Genomic DNA, 17,224 nt, shown 5'->3' with positions numbered 1-17,224 from the left:
TATGCAGGACTGTGAAGTTTAGCATGTCGCTGTATCAGCCACAGAGACACTGACTCTTGATGACAAGATGGATGGAGAGAGTTTGAGCTGTTATCTGTAGCTGTAACAGTCTGATACTGCAGAGCAACTGACAGACAAACAATTCAATTCAGAATTCTCAGAAGGAAAGGTCAGAGGGGACAAAACCTAACTTGAGATCTGTGCAGTTAACTTGAACTTAAATCAAATCGACAACAGATTTGCACAAAAGATCTCCGTACACATTTTTACGTCAAGTTGAACTATAATCATAGGTAAGGAGGTGAAGAGAGCAACTTTTTTTAAAGTCTGCCTCTCCAGCGTTCATCCTTTTGACCCTGGCTATCCAGACTTGCCAACAAGGCATCTATGGCTCTCTGGATGTCCATCCTCACTGTTAGCAAACTGAGCCCAGCTGAACAGACCATGCTCACCCCTTCACCTTTTGACCCAAACCTCACCCCTTCTATCTCAGCAGGGGGTGCACACTTCCTGGCTCCAACCCAGAGGCATCATGGGTAAAGTTGAAAAGGTGAAAGAGGGGTTACGGCGGTCAGTGGGTTGTGTGTGTGTGTGTGTGTCAGAGATAGAGGAAGGGTCAAAGAAGATGGTGTTTTGAAAGCCACAGTTCCATTTTACAACCTAATTGGGCCCTGGGCCATAAATCTATTATTCCACTCAGGACCAACAATGCTGCCCTTTCTGTGGCCTGGAGAGTTTACAGTTCTGTGGGTGGGTGGGGTCAACTCCCTCCCCCCCCCCCTGGCCCTACTGCTTCAGTTAGTCCTGCCTCCCAAAGGTATACAGCGACCACTAATCTACCCAGTGTGTGTGTGTGTGTGTGTGTCACAGGTGACGGGAGATACGGAGGTTCAAAACTACTAACCTCTTGCTGCCCCCCCCCCGACCTAGTAAACGAGAGTAAAAGGAGGGGTAAGGAAGAGAGACTGGAAAAGAAAGAGAGAAGAACATTTGAACTTCATGTGAACCTGTACCTTAACATTGGACTCTCAACCCCTAACCTAACCGTCACCCTGTTGTGAAAGGACAGCAGCAAGCCTGTGGGAATAGCGCTGGTCAAAAGTTCAGATGGTCAAAGACGTTTGAAGTAAGAGATGCATGTCTTTGTGTGTCTGTTCATGTGTACACCATTGCCTATGGCTTCAATTGCACCTCTTGACCCCTTATTTTCACTGATACGGGAATGGAAGAATTATACAATATTATGTATACCCAGGACTGGACAGCTACATTTGTGACAATTATTATTAGAATAAAGCTTGTGTGCGACAGAGTTTTTATTTAAACTTTGATACAAACAAAAATAAGCCTAATAGATTCCACATTGAGCACATTGCTTCTGGCTGCTGTGAATGACCAGTTAGCACCCAAGGCTGTGGAGGGTCAGTTTGCACCCAGGGCTGTGGATGTCACAGTCTCACCCCCATGCCCTAGGGTGCCCTACTTTCTCTCAGTGGAGAAGGGAGACAGAGAGACAGAGAGAGAGAGAGAGAGAGAGAGAGAGAGAGAGAGAGAGAGAGAGAGAAAGTGGAAGGTCAAGAAAGAAAGACTGACAGGATAAAGTGAGAATGTGGGGAGAAGTAATTGGGAGAGACAGTGAAAATTTAAAAGATTGAGAGAAATATGTAACGACTAACAGAAGGAGAAAGAAAGACAGATGGGGAGGGAGAGAGAAGGACCAAAATAAAAAAACTATAAATAATTTGAGAAAGAAAGAAAAATGATTTAAGAAAGAATGAGAGAAATTAAGAGAGAGAAAGAAAGACACGGCTATGGTTGGAGACTCATGCGGTGGGTGGCGGTGGGTGGTTGGTCATGCCAGTCCTTTGTGGCTATGGGCCCTGGTTGGCTGACGGGGGCCTAACGCGGCGTGACAGCATGACGGAGAGGAAACGCCGCCTGGCCAAATGCGTCCGGACACCTGACAACCCCTGTGAGGCGCTCACCTCACACCCGCTTGGGCCAAACACCTCCCTTCACACACACATGTGTAGGAGCACAAACACACGTGCATGCACACACACCATCTCTCCTCCTGCACTCCTATTTCCACCTGTCCTTCTCTCTCACCCTCTTCCTTTACTCAACTTCTTTCCTCCTCATCTTAAGCCCTCCCTGCCATCCATCCTCCTCTACCCCTATAACAAATCTCCATTCCATTGCTCATCCATTTGTTTTTTTAGTTATGTATTTATGTCTTAACTGGTTAGCTCAGCAATGCCACCTAGTAGGAGATTAGAACTGCAGCACTGATCAGAAGCAATACAGAGGAGATGGAGAGGGCTAGCTCAGGGTCACGTTAAGAGTGCAATAGTAACATCAATCATTTTTTGTCCAACTGATTATTGAAGGTATTTTGTCTCTCATGTCATTTGGAATGGACCTAAAGTATCCAAACTGTCCAAAGGGAAAGGCTATAAGAGGCATTTAAGATGACGAGCAAGACTAATAAGCAATGTCTGAGGACATGTGAGCTGTTCTTCGTTATATCAATATTAATTCTTTATTCCTCAGTGAAACATTGATGTCCTAGAACTGCCATACTGATGATTCTGAAGTAGACTGTTTCTCTCCTGGCCATGCCCATGTGAGTGCAGCTTTCATTCTTTGACTCCAGCAGTGGTGTGCCTCCCCCTAGCGGTGATATCAGTCAGTCTCCAAACACATGTGAATTCTACAAGAGTGATGAAACAGTTTTTTACCTTTATTTAACAAGGCATGTCAGTTAAGAACAAATTCATATTTTACAATGACGGCCTACCCCTGGCCAAACCCTCCCCTTGAACCAGGGTCTGTAATGACGTCTCTAGCACGGAGATGTTGTGCCTTAGACCGCTGCACCACTCGGGAGTTGAATTAAATCCATATTGATAGATGATCTAGGAAAGTGCTAACAGTAGAGGCCTACAACAAGGCCTAAAACTACACACTAACATGTACAGTCCTTTCAGAAAGTGTTACAACAATTTACCACACCAAAACTACCAGAGTACGTTGGGAAACATTGTTTTCAACTCACGCTCAAATTCTCTTTATAGCTGCTATAAGTTTAGAATATTCTGACAATGTAAATTGATTAACTCTAATGAATAAAGTTAAATTGATATGGAGGGCTTTAACTAGAATACAGTGCCGTCAGAAAGTATTCATACCCCTAGACTTAATCCACATTTTGTTGTGTTACAGTCTGAATTCAAAGTGAATTTAGAACAATCTCACCCATCTACACACAATACCCCATAATGACCAAGTGAAAACATGTTTATAGAACTGTTTGCAAATGTATTGAAAATAAAAACATAAATATCACATTTACAGAAGCATTAAGACCCCTGAGTCAATAATTTGTAGAAACACCTATGGCGATGATTACAGTTTTGAGTCATCTTGGGTATGTCTATCAATTTTGCACATCTGGATTTGGGGATTTTCTCCTATTCTTCCTTGCAGATTTTCACAGGCTCTTTTAAGTTAGATGTAGCAGCAATTTTCAAGTCTTTCCACAGATTTTAAATGGGATTTAAGTTTGGGCTTTGGCTGGGCCATTCAAGGAATTTCACTCTCTTGTTCTGAAGCCATTCCTGCGTGGCTTTAGCTGTATGCTTTGTGTCATTGTCCTGTGGAATGTACACTCCTGTTCAAAAGTTTGGGGTCACTTAGAAATTTGGTTTTTGAAAGAAAAGCTAACTTTTGGTCCATTAAAATAATATCAAATTGATCAGAAAAGCAGTGTAGACATTGCTAATGTTGTAAATGACTATTGTAGCTGGAAACTGCAATTTTTTAATGGAATATCTACATAGGCGTACAGAGGCCCATTATCAGCAACCATCACTCCTGTGTTCCAATAGCACGTTGTGTTAGCTAATTCAAGTTTTTAATTTTAAAAGGCTAATTGATCATTAGAAAACCATTTTGCAATTATGTTAGCACAGCTGAAAACTGTTGTCTGATTAAATAAGCATTAAAACTGGCCTTCTTTAGACTAGTAGAGTATCTGGAGCATCAGCATTTGTGGGTTCGATTACAGACTCAAAATGGCCAGAAACAAATAACTTTCTTCTGAAACCCAAAACACAGGAGTGATGGTTGCTGATAATGGGCCTCTGTATGTCTATGTAGATATTCCATAAAAATAACAAAAATCTGCCTTAAGGTACAATAGTCATTTATAACATTAACAATGTCTACACTGTATTCCTGATGTTATTTTAATGGACAATTCTATCTAGCTTTTCTTTCAAAATCAAGGACATTTCTAAGTGACCCAAAACTTTTGAACGGTAGTGTAAATCTTCACCCCAGTCTAAGGTCATTTGCACTCTGAAACAGGTTCTCATCAAGGATTTTCCTGTATTTGGCTCCATTCATTGTTCCCTCTATCCTCACCAGTCTCATAGCATGATGCTGCCACCACCATGCTTCACGGTAGGGATGGTTTTCTGTCTGGTGATGTCTGGTTTTCTCCAGACATAGTGCTAGGCATTCAGGACAAAGAGTTACATATTTGTCTCATCATTCCCCAGAACCTTTTGCCTTATGCGCTCAGTCTTCCACCTGCCTTTTTGCAAACTCCAGGTGTGCGGTCATGAGCCTTTTTCTCAGGAGTGGCTTCCGTCTGGCCACTCTCCCACGAAGCCCAGATTGGTGAAGTGGTGTAGAGACTGTTGTACTTCTGGCTGGTTTCCCCATCTCAGCCAAGAAACTCTGTCATTTTGTCACAGTGGTCATTGGGTTCTTGGTCACCTCCCTGACCAAGGTCGTTCTTGCCCGGTTTCTGTTTGGTCAGACAGACAGCTTTAGGCAGTCTGGGTAGTTCCATATTTCTTTTCCATTTCCCAATAATGGATACCACTGTACTCGTGGAATCTCGTGGAAACACTCTAGAAATAGTTTTATACCCTTCCCCAGATATCCGCCTCTGAGATCTACTGAAAGTTCATTGGACTTCATGTTATAGTTTCTGCACGGACATACACCGTCAACTGTGGGACCTTATATAGACAGGTGTGTTTCTTTCTAAATCATGGCCAAACAATTGAATTGGCCCACAGGTGGACTCCAATCAAGTTGTAGTGACATCAAGGATGAGTGAAGGAAACAGGATGCACCCGAGCTCAATTTGGAGAGTCATAGCAAAGGGGTGTGAATACTTATGTAAATTAGATATTTCTGTATTTAATTTTCAATACATTTCCCCCCAAAAATCTAAAAACATTTATCACATTGTCATTATTGGGTCTTTTGTGTAGAATGGTGGGAAAAAAACTATTTAATACATTTTGAGGCTGTAACAACAAAATGTAGAGTAAGTCAAGGGGTATGAATACTTTCTGAAGGTACTGTACCGTAGTAGATAATGGTGAATTTGATTTTAAAATCTTTGATACCTCACAATCTCCTTTTTAACTAAATGGTCAAGCAGGTTTTTACCTAAAAGGCTTGAACAAAGCTCATGCTGAGTAACCTCCATACCCTTCCATGGAGAAACCTCAACTACCTCGTACCCCTGCACATTGACTCAGTACCGGTACTCCGTGTACATAGCCTCGTTATTGTTATTTATTGTGTTAGAAAATACTAACGTTTTAACTATGCATTGTTATGACGGGGATTGTAAGTAAGCATTTCACAGTAAATTCTATATCTGTTGTATTCAGCATATAAGACAAATTAAATTGATTTGATTTTAAACATCAATAGAATAGCACCACTGCAGAGAAAATCAATCAAGTTTACAGAAGGGCAGGCAGTTCACACAAACCAAGGAGTACCTGATGAGGGTACATTCTTAAAGGGACAAGATACTACAATAAAAAAAAGGTGAGGGATGGAGCTGGAGAAAATTAACCAATCATAGACAGAGCTACAGCTGCAAAGATTATATACAAATTGTAGTTTAAACAATGTTTTGAGTTTTTACAACGTGTTTACAATTAAAGTTAGAATGCAGAGAACGCATTATGCAGTGAATTATTGTAATGTTTATGTGTCAAATCATCCCATAAGGGATGAGTTGTCAATTGGAAATTTGACACAAAAATAAAATTGCATGAATTCATTCACACAGTGCATATTTGGGGTTCTGAGAGAGTACAAATGATGAACTTACCTCATTAGGCATTTAGAAGATATATATTAATCATTGAAAATATATAATTCATTTAAAAGTAAAACAATGTATGCAGATTGTTTTCACATTTGATCACCTTGTGCTACTTATTATGTATTGCATTTGAGAGATTCAGAGGACTCAAATACACATTCAGCAGATACACATTCACTTTGTACACAGTTGTGAGCCACAGTTCTGCATGACAATACAGAATGGCACTGGATAGAATGACAACTGAATGCCTTCAACTGAAATGTGTCTTCCGCATTTAACCCAACCCCTCTGAATCAGAGAGGTGCGGGGGGCTGCCTTAAATTGACATAGTAGCGTGACCAGAGAAATACCACCGTATATCCGAGGAAAATGTTTGTGCTACATTACAAAACAAGTTTTAAAAAGTATCCTTATGAGCAAAAGACTTTGAAAATAATTTGAAAAGATGTTGTATGGGTTGAAAATAAAAATATATATATATCTTGTAATCACTGCAGTTTTTCCCCCAACACAGGTAACCAGAAACTACATTAGGACTCAACACCAGATGGTGCCAGTTAGTCTACTGCAACTACAATCCCCCACCAGACAAAATGTCATTTACCACAGTGAACCATTATACTCAGGTTGTAATTCAAATCGAATCTGTGTGTTAAATTACAATTTAACAAGTAGAAGCACGATAGACACACACACACACACACACACACACACACGACAGATTGGATCTCTGTGCTGAATATATTCTAGTGAAATAAGGAGTCTTTCACTTACCTATCCCATCGCTCGGTTCAGCATGGAGACCGTGGTCTGCATAGAAGCCTGGGAAGAGAGATGGACTTTAGACTTTCACACTATGAATTGAGGTACATTTCTCCAGCTCCATTCCTCAGCTTTGTAGCAACCTAAGTTGCTAGGCTGTTCGGCAGAAACACAAATTCAGTGGCTTTACAGTTCTGAGACAGGAGTAAAACATTTTTTATTTTATATAGCAGTTTTCATTAAATATAGAATCTCAAAGTCACTAGAATGTGTTGTTTAAAGATATTCTGTTCCAAGATTTATTTGTACTTTAATTGTTTTGATCCCTACTAAAACAAAGGCGATACTATCATTGTTGCAGTGAGGCTTAGGCAATAATATCCAATATAAAATTGAACAACACAAGAAATGGTCACTATAAAGCAGACAAGTTAGAAGTCGTATGTTGTGCGAATCAAATAGGAGAGTGTGTGTGTGTGTGTGTGTGTGTGTCTGTGGTCACACTATTAGCCATCCTGCTTCATAATCACATACATTATGTTCTACAATAGGCTCTCTACCTCCCTCCTTTCTCTTTACTCCGACACACGTTTGCCCATCACTCACAAAAATCTATGTCAAAGAATCTCACACACACACACGTGCCAAACCCCCACAGAGACACACAGCCATGGCCCTCCCCCACCTGGGTAGCAGGGTTAACCGAGTGCTGTCTAGGGAGACCCTGTTGAAAAGAAGAGCCCATCCCTCATAAGTTTCTTGCCCTCTGGGCCCCCTCTGCCCCCTCTCCGCCCCAAAACCTTGTTTGTATTTGGGCTTATACCCTGCTGAGCAGAGGGCGCCTGGGTCCCGAGCTGGACCTTTGCGCATCAGAATGGAAGCGCGTGTGTGCGCACACACACAAACTCTCTCCCTCCAAAAAAACATCTGCCTAATCCTCTTGTTCCTCACTCTAGGGAAACACCGGAGCCTTTGTCCTCCTCCTTTTGTTGTGTTTAGTTTCCTTTTGGTCTAATGTCGCCACGCGTCCCCCGCTCCCCCTTTTGGTCTAATGTCGCCACGCGTCCCCCGCTCCCCCTTTTGGTCTAATGTCGCCACGCGTCCCCCGCTCCCCCTTTTGGTCTAATGTCGCCACGCGTCCCCCGCTCCCCCTTTTGGTTTAATGTCGCCACGCGTCCCCCGCTCCCCCTTTTGGTCTAATGTCGCCACGCGTCCCCGCTCCCCCTTTTGGTTTAATGTCGCCACGCGTCCCCCGCTCCCCCTTGGTGGGCTGATGTCGCTACGCGTCCCCCGCTCCCCCTTGTTGGGCTGATGTCGCCACATGTCCCCCGCTCCCCCTTGGTGGGCTGATGTCGCCACGCGTCCCCCGCTCCCCCTTGGTGGGCTGATGTCGCCACGCGTCCCCCGCTCCCCCTTGGTGGGCTGATGTCGCCACGCGTCCCCCGCTCCCCCTTGGTGGGCGGATGTCGCCACACGTCCCCCGCTCCCCCTTGGTGGGCTGATGTCGCCACACGTCCCCCGCTCCCCCTTGGTGGGCTGATGTCGCTCCCCTCCCCCTTGGTGGGCTGATGTCGCCACGCGTCCCCGCTCCCCTTGGTGGGCTGATGTCGCCACGAGTCCCCGCACCCCCTTGGTGGGCTGATGTCACCAAGTGTGCCCCGCTCCCCCTTGGTGGGCTGATGTCGCAACGCGTCCCCCGCACCCCCTTGGTGGGCTGATGTCACCACGCGTCCCCGCTCCCCCTTGGTGGGCTGATGTCACCACGCGTGCCCCCTTGGTGGGCTGATGTCGCAACCCTCCGCTCCCCCTGGTGGGCTGATGTCACCACATGTCCCCCGCTCCCCCTTGGTGGGCTGATGTCACCAAGTGTGCCCCGCCCCCCTTGGTGGGCTGATGTCACCGTCCTCCGCTCCCCCTTGGTGGGCTGATGCCCACGCTCCCCGCTCCCCCTTGGTGGGCTGATGTCGCCACACGTCCCCCGCTCCCCCTTGGTGGGCTGATGTCACCAAGCGTGCCCCGCTCCCCCTTGGTGGGCTGATGTCACCAAGCGTGCCCCGCTCCCCCTTGGTGGGCTGATGTCACCACGCGTGCCCCGCTCCCCCTTGGTGGGCTGATGTCACCAAGCGTGCCCCGCTCCCCCTTGGTGGGCTGATGTCACCAAGCGTGCCCCGCTCCCCCTTGGTGGGCTGATGTCACCAAGCGTGCCCCGCTCCCCCTTGGTGGGCTGATGTCACCAAGCGTGCCCCGCTCCCCCTTGGTGGGCTGATGTCACCAAGCGTGCCCCGCTCCCCCTTGGTGGGCTGATGTCACCAAGCATGCCCCGCTCCCCCTTGGTGGGCTGATGTCACCAAGCATGCCCCGCTCCCCCTTGGTGGGCTGATGTCACCAAGCATGCCCCGCTCCCCCTTGGTGGGCTGATGTCACCAAGCATGCCCCGCTCCCCCTTGGTGGGCTGATGTCACCAAGCATGCCCCGCTCCCCCTTGGTGGGCTGATGTCACCAAGCATGCCCCGCTCCCCCTTGGTGGGCTGATGTCACCAAGCGTGCCCCGCTCCCCCTTGGTGGGCTGATGTCACCAAGCGTGCCCCGCTCCCCCTTGGTGGTGGCTCTCTGACAGAAACACTAAAAGATGCTGGTTAAGTAAGGCTGACGCAGTTAGTTCTGCTATCTGTCTCTTGATTGTCTTTGAGAGATGACCTACTGGGCTTCTATTTTGCTATTAAGGTTTAGCTGACGTCCACTCTGGAGGGAAGAATTTGTGGAGAATCTAGAATTTGCTGACGGCTCCTGTTCATCCAATCATGGGTTTCAGATACCTGGGATAACGTTAGCCCTATTCATCAATTTGTGGATTCAATAAAACTCAAGAAAATAAATGTTTAAACTAAAATAAACTGGATGTCCTACTGTCAAATAGTATACTTTTTAAAAACATAATATTAAAGTACGGGCCATATAAAACTGAACCAAATGTGAAGTAAAAATGTACAAACTAAACAAAGTGTGGATAAACTGTAAATACTCGTGAACAACCTAGGGGGAAAAAACAGGGGGGGGTTAAAAAGAGACGTGAAATTAATGAGAACCAAAAATATGACTTTCAGTGTTACTGCTTATGTACTTCCACAAACCAAGAAAATAACAAATATCTATTTTGCTACTCCGGGTGTAATATTCTACAGTACAGTAATGGGGGAAAAACTATAAAATACAGCGAGGACACACAGCATTGAAAGACAGCCAATAGGGGTACACAGTTAGCCTTCACTTGAGAGAGAGAACGTTGAAAAGGGAGCGAGGGACAACAAGAGAGGTCAAAATGAACTACCATGAGAGTTTTCCACAATTTCTGAGGCCCGATGATCCATCTATCCTCATGTTCCAATGGATTGAGCCCCTCAAGATCTCCAGTTTACGTCCTTCTACCTCACACCAACATCTTCTCATTCCCTACGGGGCTTTTGGCAATGGATACAAAACCAGCAGAAAGAAACAGCAACTGATAAAACAATAAACCATGACAAGGAACACCGGTTGAGACCACGCTCAACAAACTCGGTTGTGGAAAACTGTACCATTGTCGCATTTTACAGAGAAATGTGAAAACAAATGGACAAAAGTCAGTGAGTATGATTGAGCACAGATACCTAGGAAAAAAAACATCAAATCTCTACCACAATAAGTACAGACAGCTTTCACTAACAGACCATCATAATGAAAGGCACGTTTTCCATTCTCTATTCTACTCAAACACATCAAATATACACCTATTCCAGTTTATAAGTCAGATTGTGTAAAATAAACATTTGGAAAACCATGAACAGCTAAATGACAAATAGAATTTATGGATTAAATTATGTATTCATTTGTTTACACTATTTGTTCAGACCACGCACAACTTGTATTTTCAACCACTCCACACATTTATTGTTAACAAACTATAGTTTTGGCAAGTCGGTTAGGACATCTACTTAGTAATTTTCCCAACAATTGTTCACAGACAGATTTTTTCACTGTATCTCAATTCCAGTGGGTCAGAAGTTTACACACACATATAGATACAGACATATATATTTGAAGTGAACACCCTCTACCATCCATCTGCACTTGCAATACTTAAGAAAATGTTGTTTTAGTGGCAGTCTGGTTAAGAGGTAGTGCTACAGACTTTCTGGACCACACATTCATCCAAAAGCTCACTCAACTGGTCCTCTCTTACATGCACCACTTTCTATCCAACCCTCCTAATTACAATTTATCTCCAATCTTCACCATTGTCTGAAAAACTTATATATATATTTTTTAACGGAAAGGGCAGAACTAATTACGCAACAACCATTTTTTTAAAGAAAATGTTCTTTCTTAAATTCCCTTCAACCACAGTGCTTATCAGAGTGGATGTTGTTCTCCAGGACACACACTCACCCATCATGATGACTTTCTGTCAGTGTAGCTGTCTCCTCAAGACTCCCTCCGACACCATCTGCACTCAACACTGAATAGTGAACACTGCCCTCTGTCTGTCTAGCTGGGTCTGCCCTGCCCACTCACATAATCACTCATTCACTCACTCACTCCAATTGACTCTAATCATCAGTCAGGCAGGATTCTGCTGTCTCGGGTGATGGGGGTGATGGAGACCCCCTTCCCATGCACACACACACACACACCAGCTGCCCGTTTCTGAGCCGACGCGTGCCGGCTGCCCCCCGACACACTCCAACGGACAGCAGCATATGTTCTTTCAGAAAAGCGCGCGCAAGACAGACTTCCAAAGAAGACACATACAGCAGAGAGCAACCGGCAAATAATCCTATTGACTTCAGCAGAGAAACTCTTCCTTGAAAAAGGATGAGACTAAACACAAGACAACATAATATATGTTTCTGACCATCACACAGAAAACAGAGGACAAAATGATAAATTTAAAAAAGATAAACCTCAAGGTTTTCGAATCCAGGCTGTATCACATCCGGCCATGATTGGGAGTCCCATAGGAAGGCGCACAATTAGCCAAGCGTCGTCCAGGTTTGGCCGAGGTAGGCCGTCACTGTAAATAAGAATTTGTTCTTAACTGACATGCCTACTTCAATAAAGGTTAAATTTATTGAAGGTTGAATAAAGGTTGAAATGTATTACATTTTTTAATGTAATTTTTAATTACATATAGAGCAGCAACATCAGTCCCTTGGCCCTTTTGAAGGACTTCAGATAAAAAAATATATATAATATACAAACAAACACACAGTTGAAGTCGGAAGTTTAAACCTCGTTTTTCAACCACTCCACCAATTTCTTGTTAACAAACTATAGTTTTGGCAAGTCGGTTAGGACATCTACTTTGTGCATGACACAAGTAATTTTCCCAACAATTGTTCACGGACAGATTATTTCACAAAAAATTCACTGCATCACAATTCCAGTGGGTCAGAAGATTACATACACTAAGTTGACTGTGCCTTTAAATAGCTTTGAAAATTCAAGAATATTATGTCATGGCTATAGACGCTTCTGATAGGATACTTGACATCATTTGAGTCAATTGAAGGTGGATGTGGATGTATTTCAAGGCCTAAGTTCAAACTCAGTGCTTCATACCGCTCAGGAAGGAGCGTACAGCGTTCTGTCTCGTACAGAATAACGTACTTTGGTGCGAAAAGTGCAAATTAATCCCAGAACAACAGTAAAGGACCTTGTGAAGATGCTGGAGGAAACAGGTACAAAAGTATCTATTTCCACAGTAAAAACGAGTCCTATATCGACATAACCTGAAAGTCCTCTTAGAAAGGAAGAAGCCACTGCTCCAAAACCACCATAAAAAAAGCCAGACTACGGTTTGCAACTGCACATGGGGATAAAGATCATACTTTTTGGAGAAATGTCCTCTGGTCTGATAAAACAAAACTAGAACTGTTTGGCCATAATGACCATTGTTATGTTTGGAGGAAAAAGGGGGAGGCTTGCAAGCCGAAGAACACCATCCCAACAGTGAAGCATGGGTGGCAGCATCATATTGTGGGGGTGCTTTGCTGCAGGAGGGACTTGTACACTTCACAAAACAGATGGCATCACGAGGCAGGAAAATTATGTGGATATATTGAAGCAACATCTCAAGACATCAGTCAGGAAGTTAATGCTTGGTCGCAAATTGGTCTTCCAAATGGACAATGACCCCAAACATACTTCCAAAGTTGTAGCAAACTGGCTTAAGGACAACAACGTCAAGATATTGGAGTGACCATCACAAAGCCCTGACCTCAATCCTATAGAACACTTATGGGCAGAACTGAAAAAGCGTGTGCGAGCAAGGAGGCCTACAAACCTGACTCAATTACAAAAGCTCTGTAAGGAGGAATGGGCCAAAATTCAACCAACTTATTGTGGGAAGCTTGTGGAAGGCTACCCGAAACATTTGATCCAAGTTTAAACAACTTAAAGGCAATGCTACAGAATACAAATTGAGTGTATGTAAACTTCTGACCCACTGGGAATGTGATGAAATAAATAAATCATTCTCTCTACTATTATTCTGGCATTTCACATTCTTAAAATAAATTGGTGATCTCAACTGACCTAAAACAAGGAACACACAGTCAAAGGTTTGGACACTAATTCAAGGGTTTTTCTTTATTTTTTACTATATTTTCTACATTGTATAATAATAGTGAAGACATCAAGACTATGAATTAACACATATGGAATCATGCAGTGACTCAAAAAAGTGTTAAACAAATTATTCAGATTCTTCAAAGTAGCCACCCTTTGCCTTGATGACAGCTTTGCACACTCTTGGCATTTTCTCAACCAGCTTCACCTGGAATGCTTTTCCAACAGTCTTGAAGGAGTTCCCACATATGCTGAGCTCTCGTTGGCTGCTTTTCCCTCACACTGGGGTCCAACTCATCACAAACCATCTCAATTGGGTTGAGGTCGAGGGCGATTGTGGAGGCCAGGTCATCTAATGCAGGTACTCCATCACTCTCCTTCTTGGTCAAATTGCCCTTACACAGCCTGGAGGTGTGTTGGGTCATTGTCTTGTTGAAAAACAAATGATAGTGGGACTAAGTACAAACCAGATGGGATGGAGTATCGCTGCAGAATGTTGTGGTAACAATGTTGGTTAAGAAGCTCCAGGTGGTATCCGATTTTAAGTACCTTGGCATCATACTTGATTCCAACCTCTCTTTTAAAAAGCATGTGAAAAAGGTAATTCAAATAACTAAATTCAATCTAGCTAATTTCCGATTTATACGAAATTGTTTGACTACAGAGGTAGCAAAACTGTACTTCAAATCTATGATACTCCCCCACTTAACATACTGCTTGACTAGTTGGGCCCAAGCTTGCTGTACAACATTAAAACCTATTCAGTCTGTCTACAAACAGGCTCTCAAAGTGCTTGATAGGAAGCCCAATATCCATCATCATTGTCACATCCTTAGAAAACATGAACTCTTGAGTTGGGAAAATCTTGTGCAATACACCGACGCATGTCTTGTATTCAAGATCCTTAATGGCCTGGCTCCCCCTCCACTCAATATTTTTGTTAAACAGAAAACCCAGACATATGGCAGCAGATCCACAAGGTCTGCCATGAGAGGTGACTGTATAGTTCCCCTAAGGAAAAGCACCTTTAGTAAATCTGCATTCTCTGTGAGAGCTTCCCATGTCTGGAATACACTGCCATCAGACACACATAACTGCACCACATATCACACTTTCACAAAATGCTTGAAGACATGGCTAAAGGTCAATCAGATTTGTGAACATGGTCCCTAGCTGTGTGTTGCCGCTTTCCATGTTGTCTGTAGCTTGTGAGGTATGGAAACACTTTGTTGCTTTTATGAATTTTGTCTTGCTGCTTTTTGTTCTATGTTGCTCTGTCTGTATGCTATGTCTTGCTTGTCCTATGTTGCTATGTTGCTATGTCTATGGTGCTATTGTCTATATTGTAATTGTTTTTAATAACCTGCCCAGGGACTGCGGTTGAAAATTAGCCGGCTGGCTAAAACCGGCACTTTTACTGAAACGTTGATTAATGTGCACTGTCCCTGTAAAAATAAAATAAACTAAACTAAGTGTGCTTTGAATTCTAAATAAATCACAGACAGTGTCACCAACAAAGCACCATCACACCTCCTCCTCCATGCTTCACGGTGGGAACTACACATGCGGAAATTATCTGTTCACCTACTCTGTCTCAAAGACACGGCAGTTGTAGACCAAAAATGTCAAATTTGGACTCTTCAGACCAAAGGACAGATTCCCACCGGCCTAATGTCCATTGCTCGTGTTTCTTGGCCCAAGCAAGTCTCTTCTTCTTATTGGTGTCCTTTAGTAGTGGTTTCTTTGTAGCAATCCGACCATGAAGGCCTGATTCACGCAGTCTCCTCTGAACAGTTGATGTTGAGATGTGTCTGCTACTTGAACGCCGAAGCATTTACTTGGGCTACAATTTCTGAGGCTGGTAACTAATGAACATATCCTCTGCAGCAGAGGGAACTCTGGGTCTTTTTTTCCTGTGGCGGTCCTCATTTGCCAGTTTGTTCGTAACGCTTGATGGTTTTTGCAACTGCACTTGAAGAAAATGTAAAGTTCTTGACATTTTCTAGATTGACTGAACGTCATGTGTTCGATCAGTTTCAAGTCTGGGCTCTGGCTGGGCCACTCAAGGACACTCAGAAACTTTTCCCGAAGCCACTCCTGCATTGTCTTGGCTGGGTGCTTAGGGTCATTGTCCTGTTGGAAGGTGAACCGTCGCCCCAGTCTGAGGTCATGAGCGCTCTGGAGCAGGTTTACATCAAGGGTTGCTCTGTACTTTGCTCCATTCATATTTCCCTCGAATCTGACTAGTCTCTCAGTCCCTGCAGCTTAAAAACATCCCCACAACATGATGCCGCCACCACCATGCTTCACCGTAGAGATAGTGCCAGGTTTCCAGACGTAACTCCTGGTATTCAGGCCAAAGAGTTCAATCTTGGTTTCATCAGACCAGAGGATCTTGTTTCTCATGGGCAGTGTCTTTAGTTGCGATTTGGAAACTCCAAGTGGGCTGTCATGTGTCTTGTATTGAGGAGTGGCTTCCGTCTGGCCACTCTACCACAAAGGCCTGATTGGTGGAGTGCTGCAGAGATGGTTGTCCTTCTGGAAGGTTCTCCCATCTCCACAGAGGATCTGTAGAGCTCTGTCAGATTGACCATTGGGTTCTTGGTCACCTCCCTGACCAAGACCCTTCTCCCTTGATTGCCCAGTTTGGCAGTTCCAAACTTCTTCCATAGAAGAATGGAGGAGGCCACTGTGTTCTTGGGGACCTTCAATGCTGCAGACATTTTTTTTATACCGTTCCCCAGATCTGTGCCCCGACACAATCTTGTCTCTGAGCTCTACGGACAATTCCTTCGACCTCATGGCTTGGTTTTTGCTCTGACATGCACTGTCAACTGTGGGACCTTACATAGACAGGTCTGTGACTTTTCAAATCATGCCCAATCAATTGAATTTACCACAGGTGGACTCCAATCAAGTTGTAGAAACATCTCATGGATGATCAATGGAAACAGGATGCACCTGAGCTCAATTTTGATTCTCATAGCAAAGGGTCTGAATACTTATGTAAATAATGTATTTCTGTTTTAAATACATTTGTCAATTTCTAAATACCTTTTTCGCTTTGTCATTATGGTGTACTGTGTGTAGATTGATGAGGGGGGAAAAAATATTTTTTAATCCATTTTAGAAAAGGGCTGTAACGTAACAACATGTGGGGAAAAGGAAGGGGTCAGAATACTTTCCGAATGCACCGTATATTTACTTTTGGGGAAACTCAGTCGAGGTCTCCACTTACTGTTTCTTGTTATGTCAGTCACTGATAGTCACTCAATTAAGCCATGTCACCTAACATGTTTTTAGATTGGTAAAGGTATTTTACTGACCAGTTATTTAAACTTAATAATCATGGTCGAATGCATGTGTTGGTACGCAGACCTGGAGGCAACTACGGCCCCTCATGATGAATTCAGATCCACCCCCATCAAAGTTGCCCATCCCTGATATAAAGTGTGTAACTATTTTTATAACCTACAGCTAACTCTTCGTTAGTCAGCACCTCTACTAACTTATTGGGATGTGCGCCAGCTCATGCTTTTCACTAATCTAACAACATCTTCAACACCACCCAGCTCCAGCACCACCCAGTTCCTACTCCAATTATGCACTAATGGTGCCTCCCACTGGAACCAAGAACAACCAGTACATTGGAAAGAGATATGACAGAATCAACATACCATAACCCCCTCATAACATTTAGTATAAAAT

The 17,224-nt window shown here is 43.8% G+C and overlaps 1 protein-coding gene across 2 annotated transcripts in view; it reads right to left on the bottom strand.

The window, feature by feature from the left end:
* The window catches only part of LOC118378856 (nuclear receptor subfamily 6 group A member 1-A-like), a 217,051-nt gene that overhangs the window by 166,359 nt on the left and 33,468 nt on the right, over nucleotides 1–17,224 (bottom strand). For both annotated transcript variants that reach the window (XM_052525262.1, XM_052525263.1), the window contains exon 2: nucleotides 6,923–6,970. In XM_052525262.1, coding sequence (XP_052381222.1) covers nucleotides 6,923–6,970 — 48 coding nt within the window. The remainder of the gene's footprint in view (nucleotides 1–6,922; nucleotides 6,971–17,224) is intronic.

This window comes from Oncorhynchus keta, chromosome 9, assembly GCF_023373465.1.
Source record: "Oncorhynchus keta strain PuntledgeMale-10-30-2019 chromosome 9, Oket_V2, whole genome shotgun sequence".
Lineage (NCBI taxonomy): Eukaryota > Metazoa > Chordata > Actinopteri > Salmoniformes > Salmonidae > Oncorhynchus > Oncorhynchus keta.
This window is presented reverse-complemented; position numbering and strand designations above follow the sequence as displayed.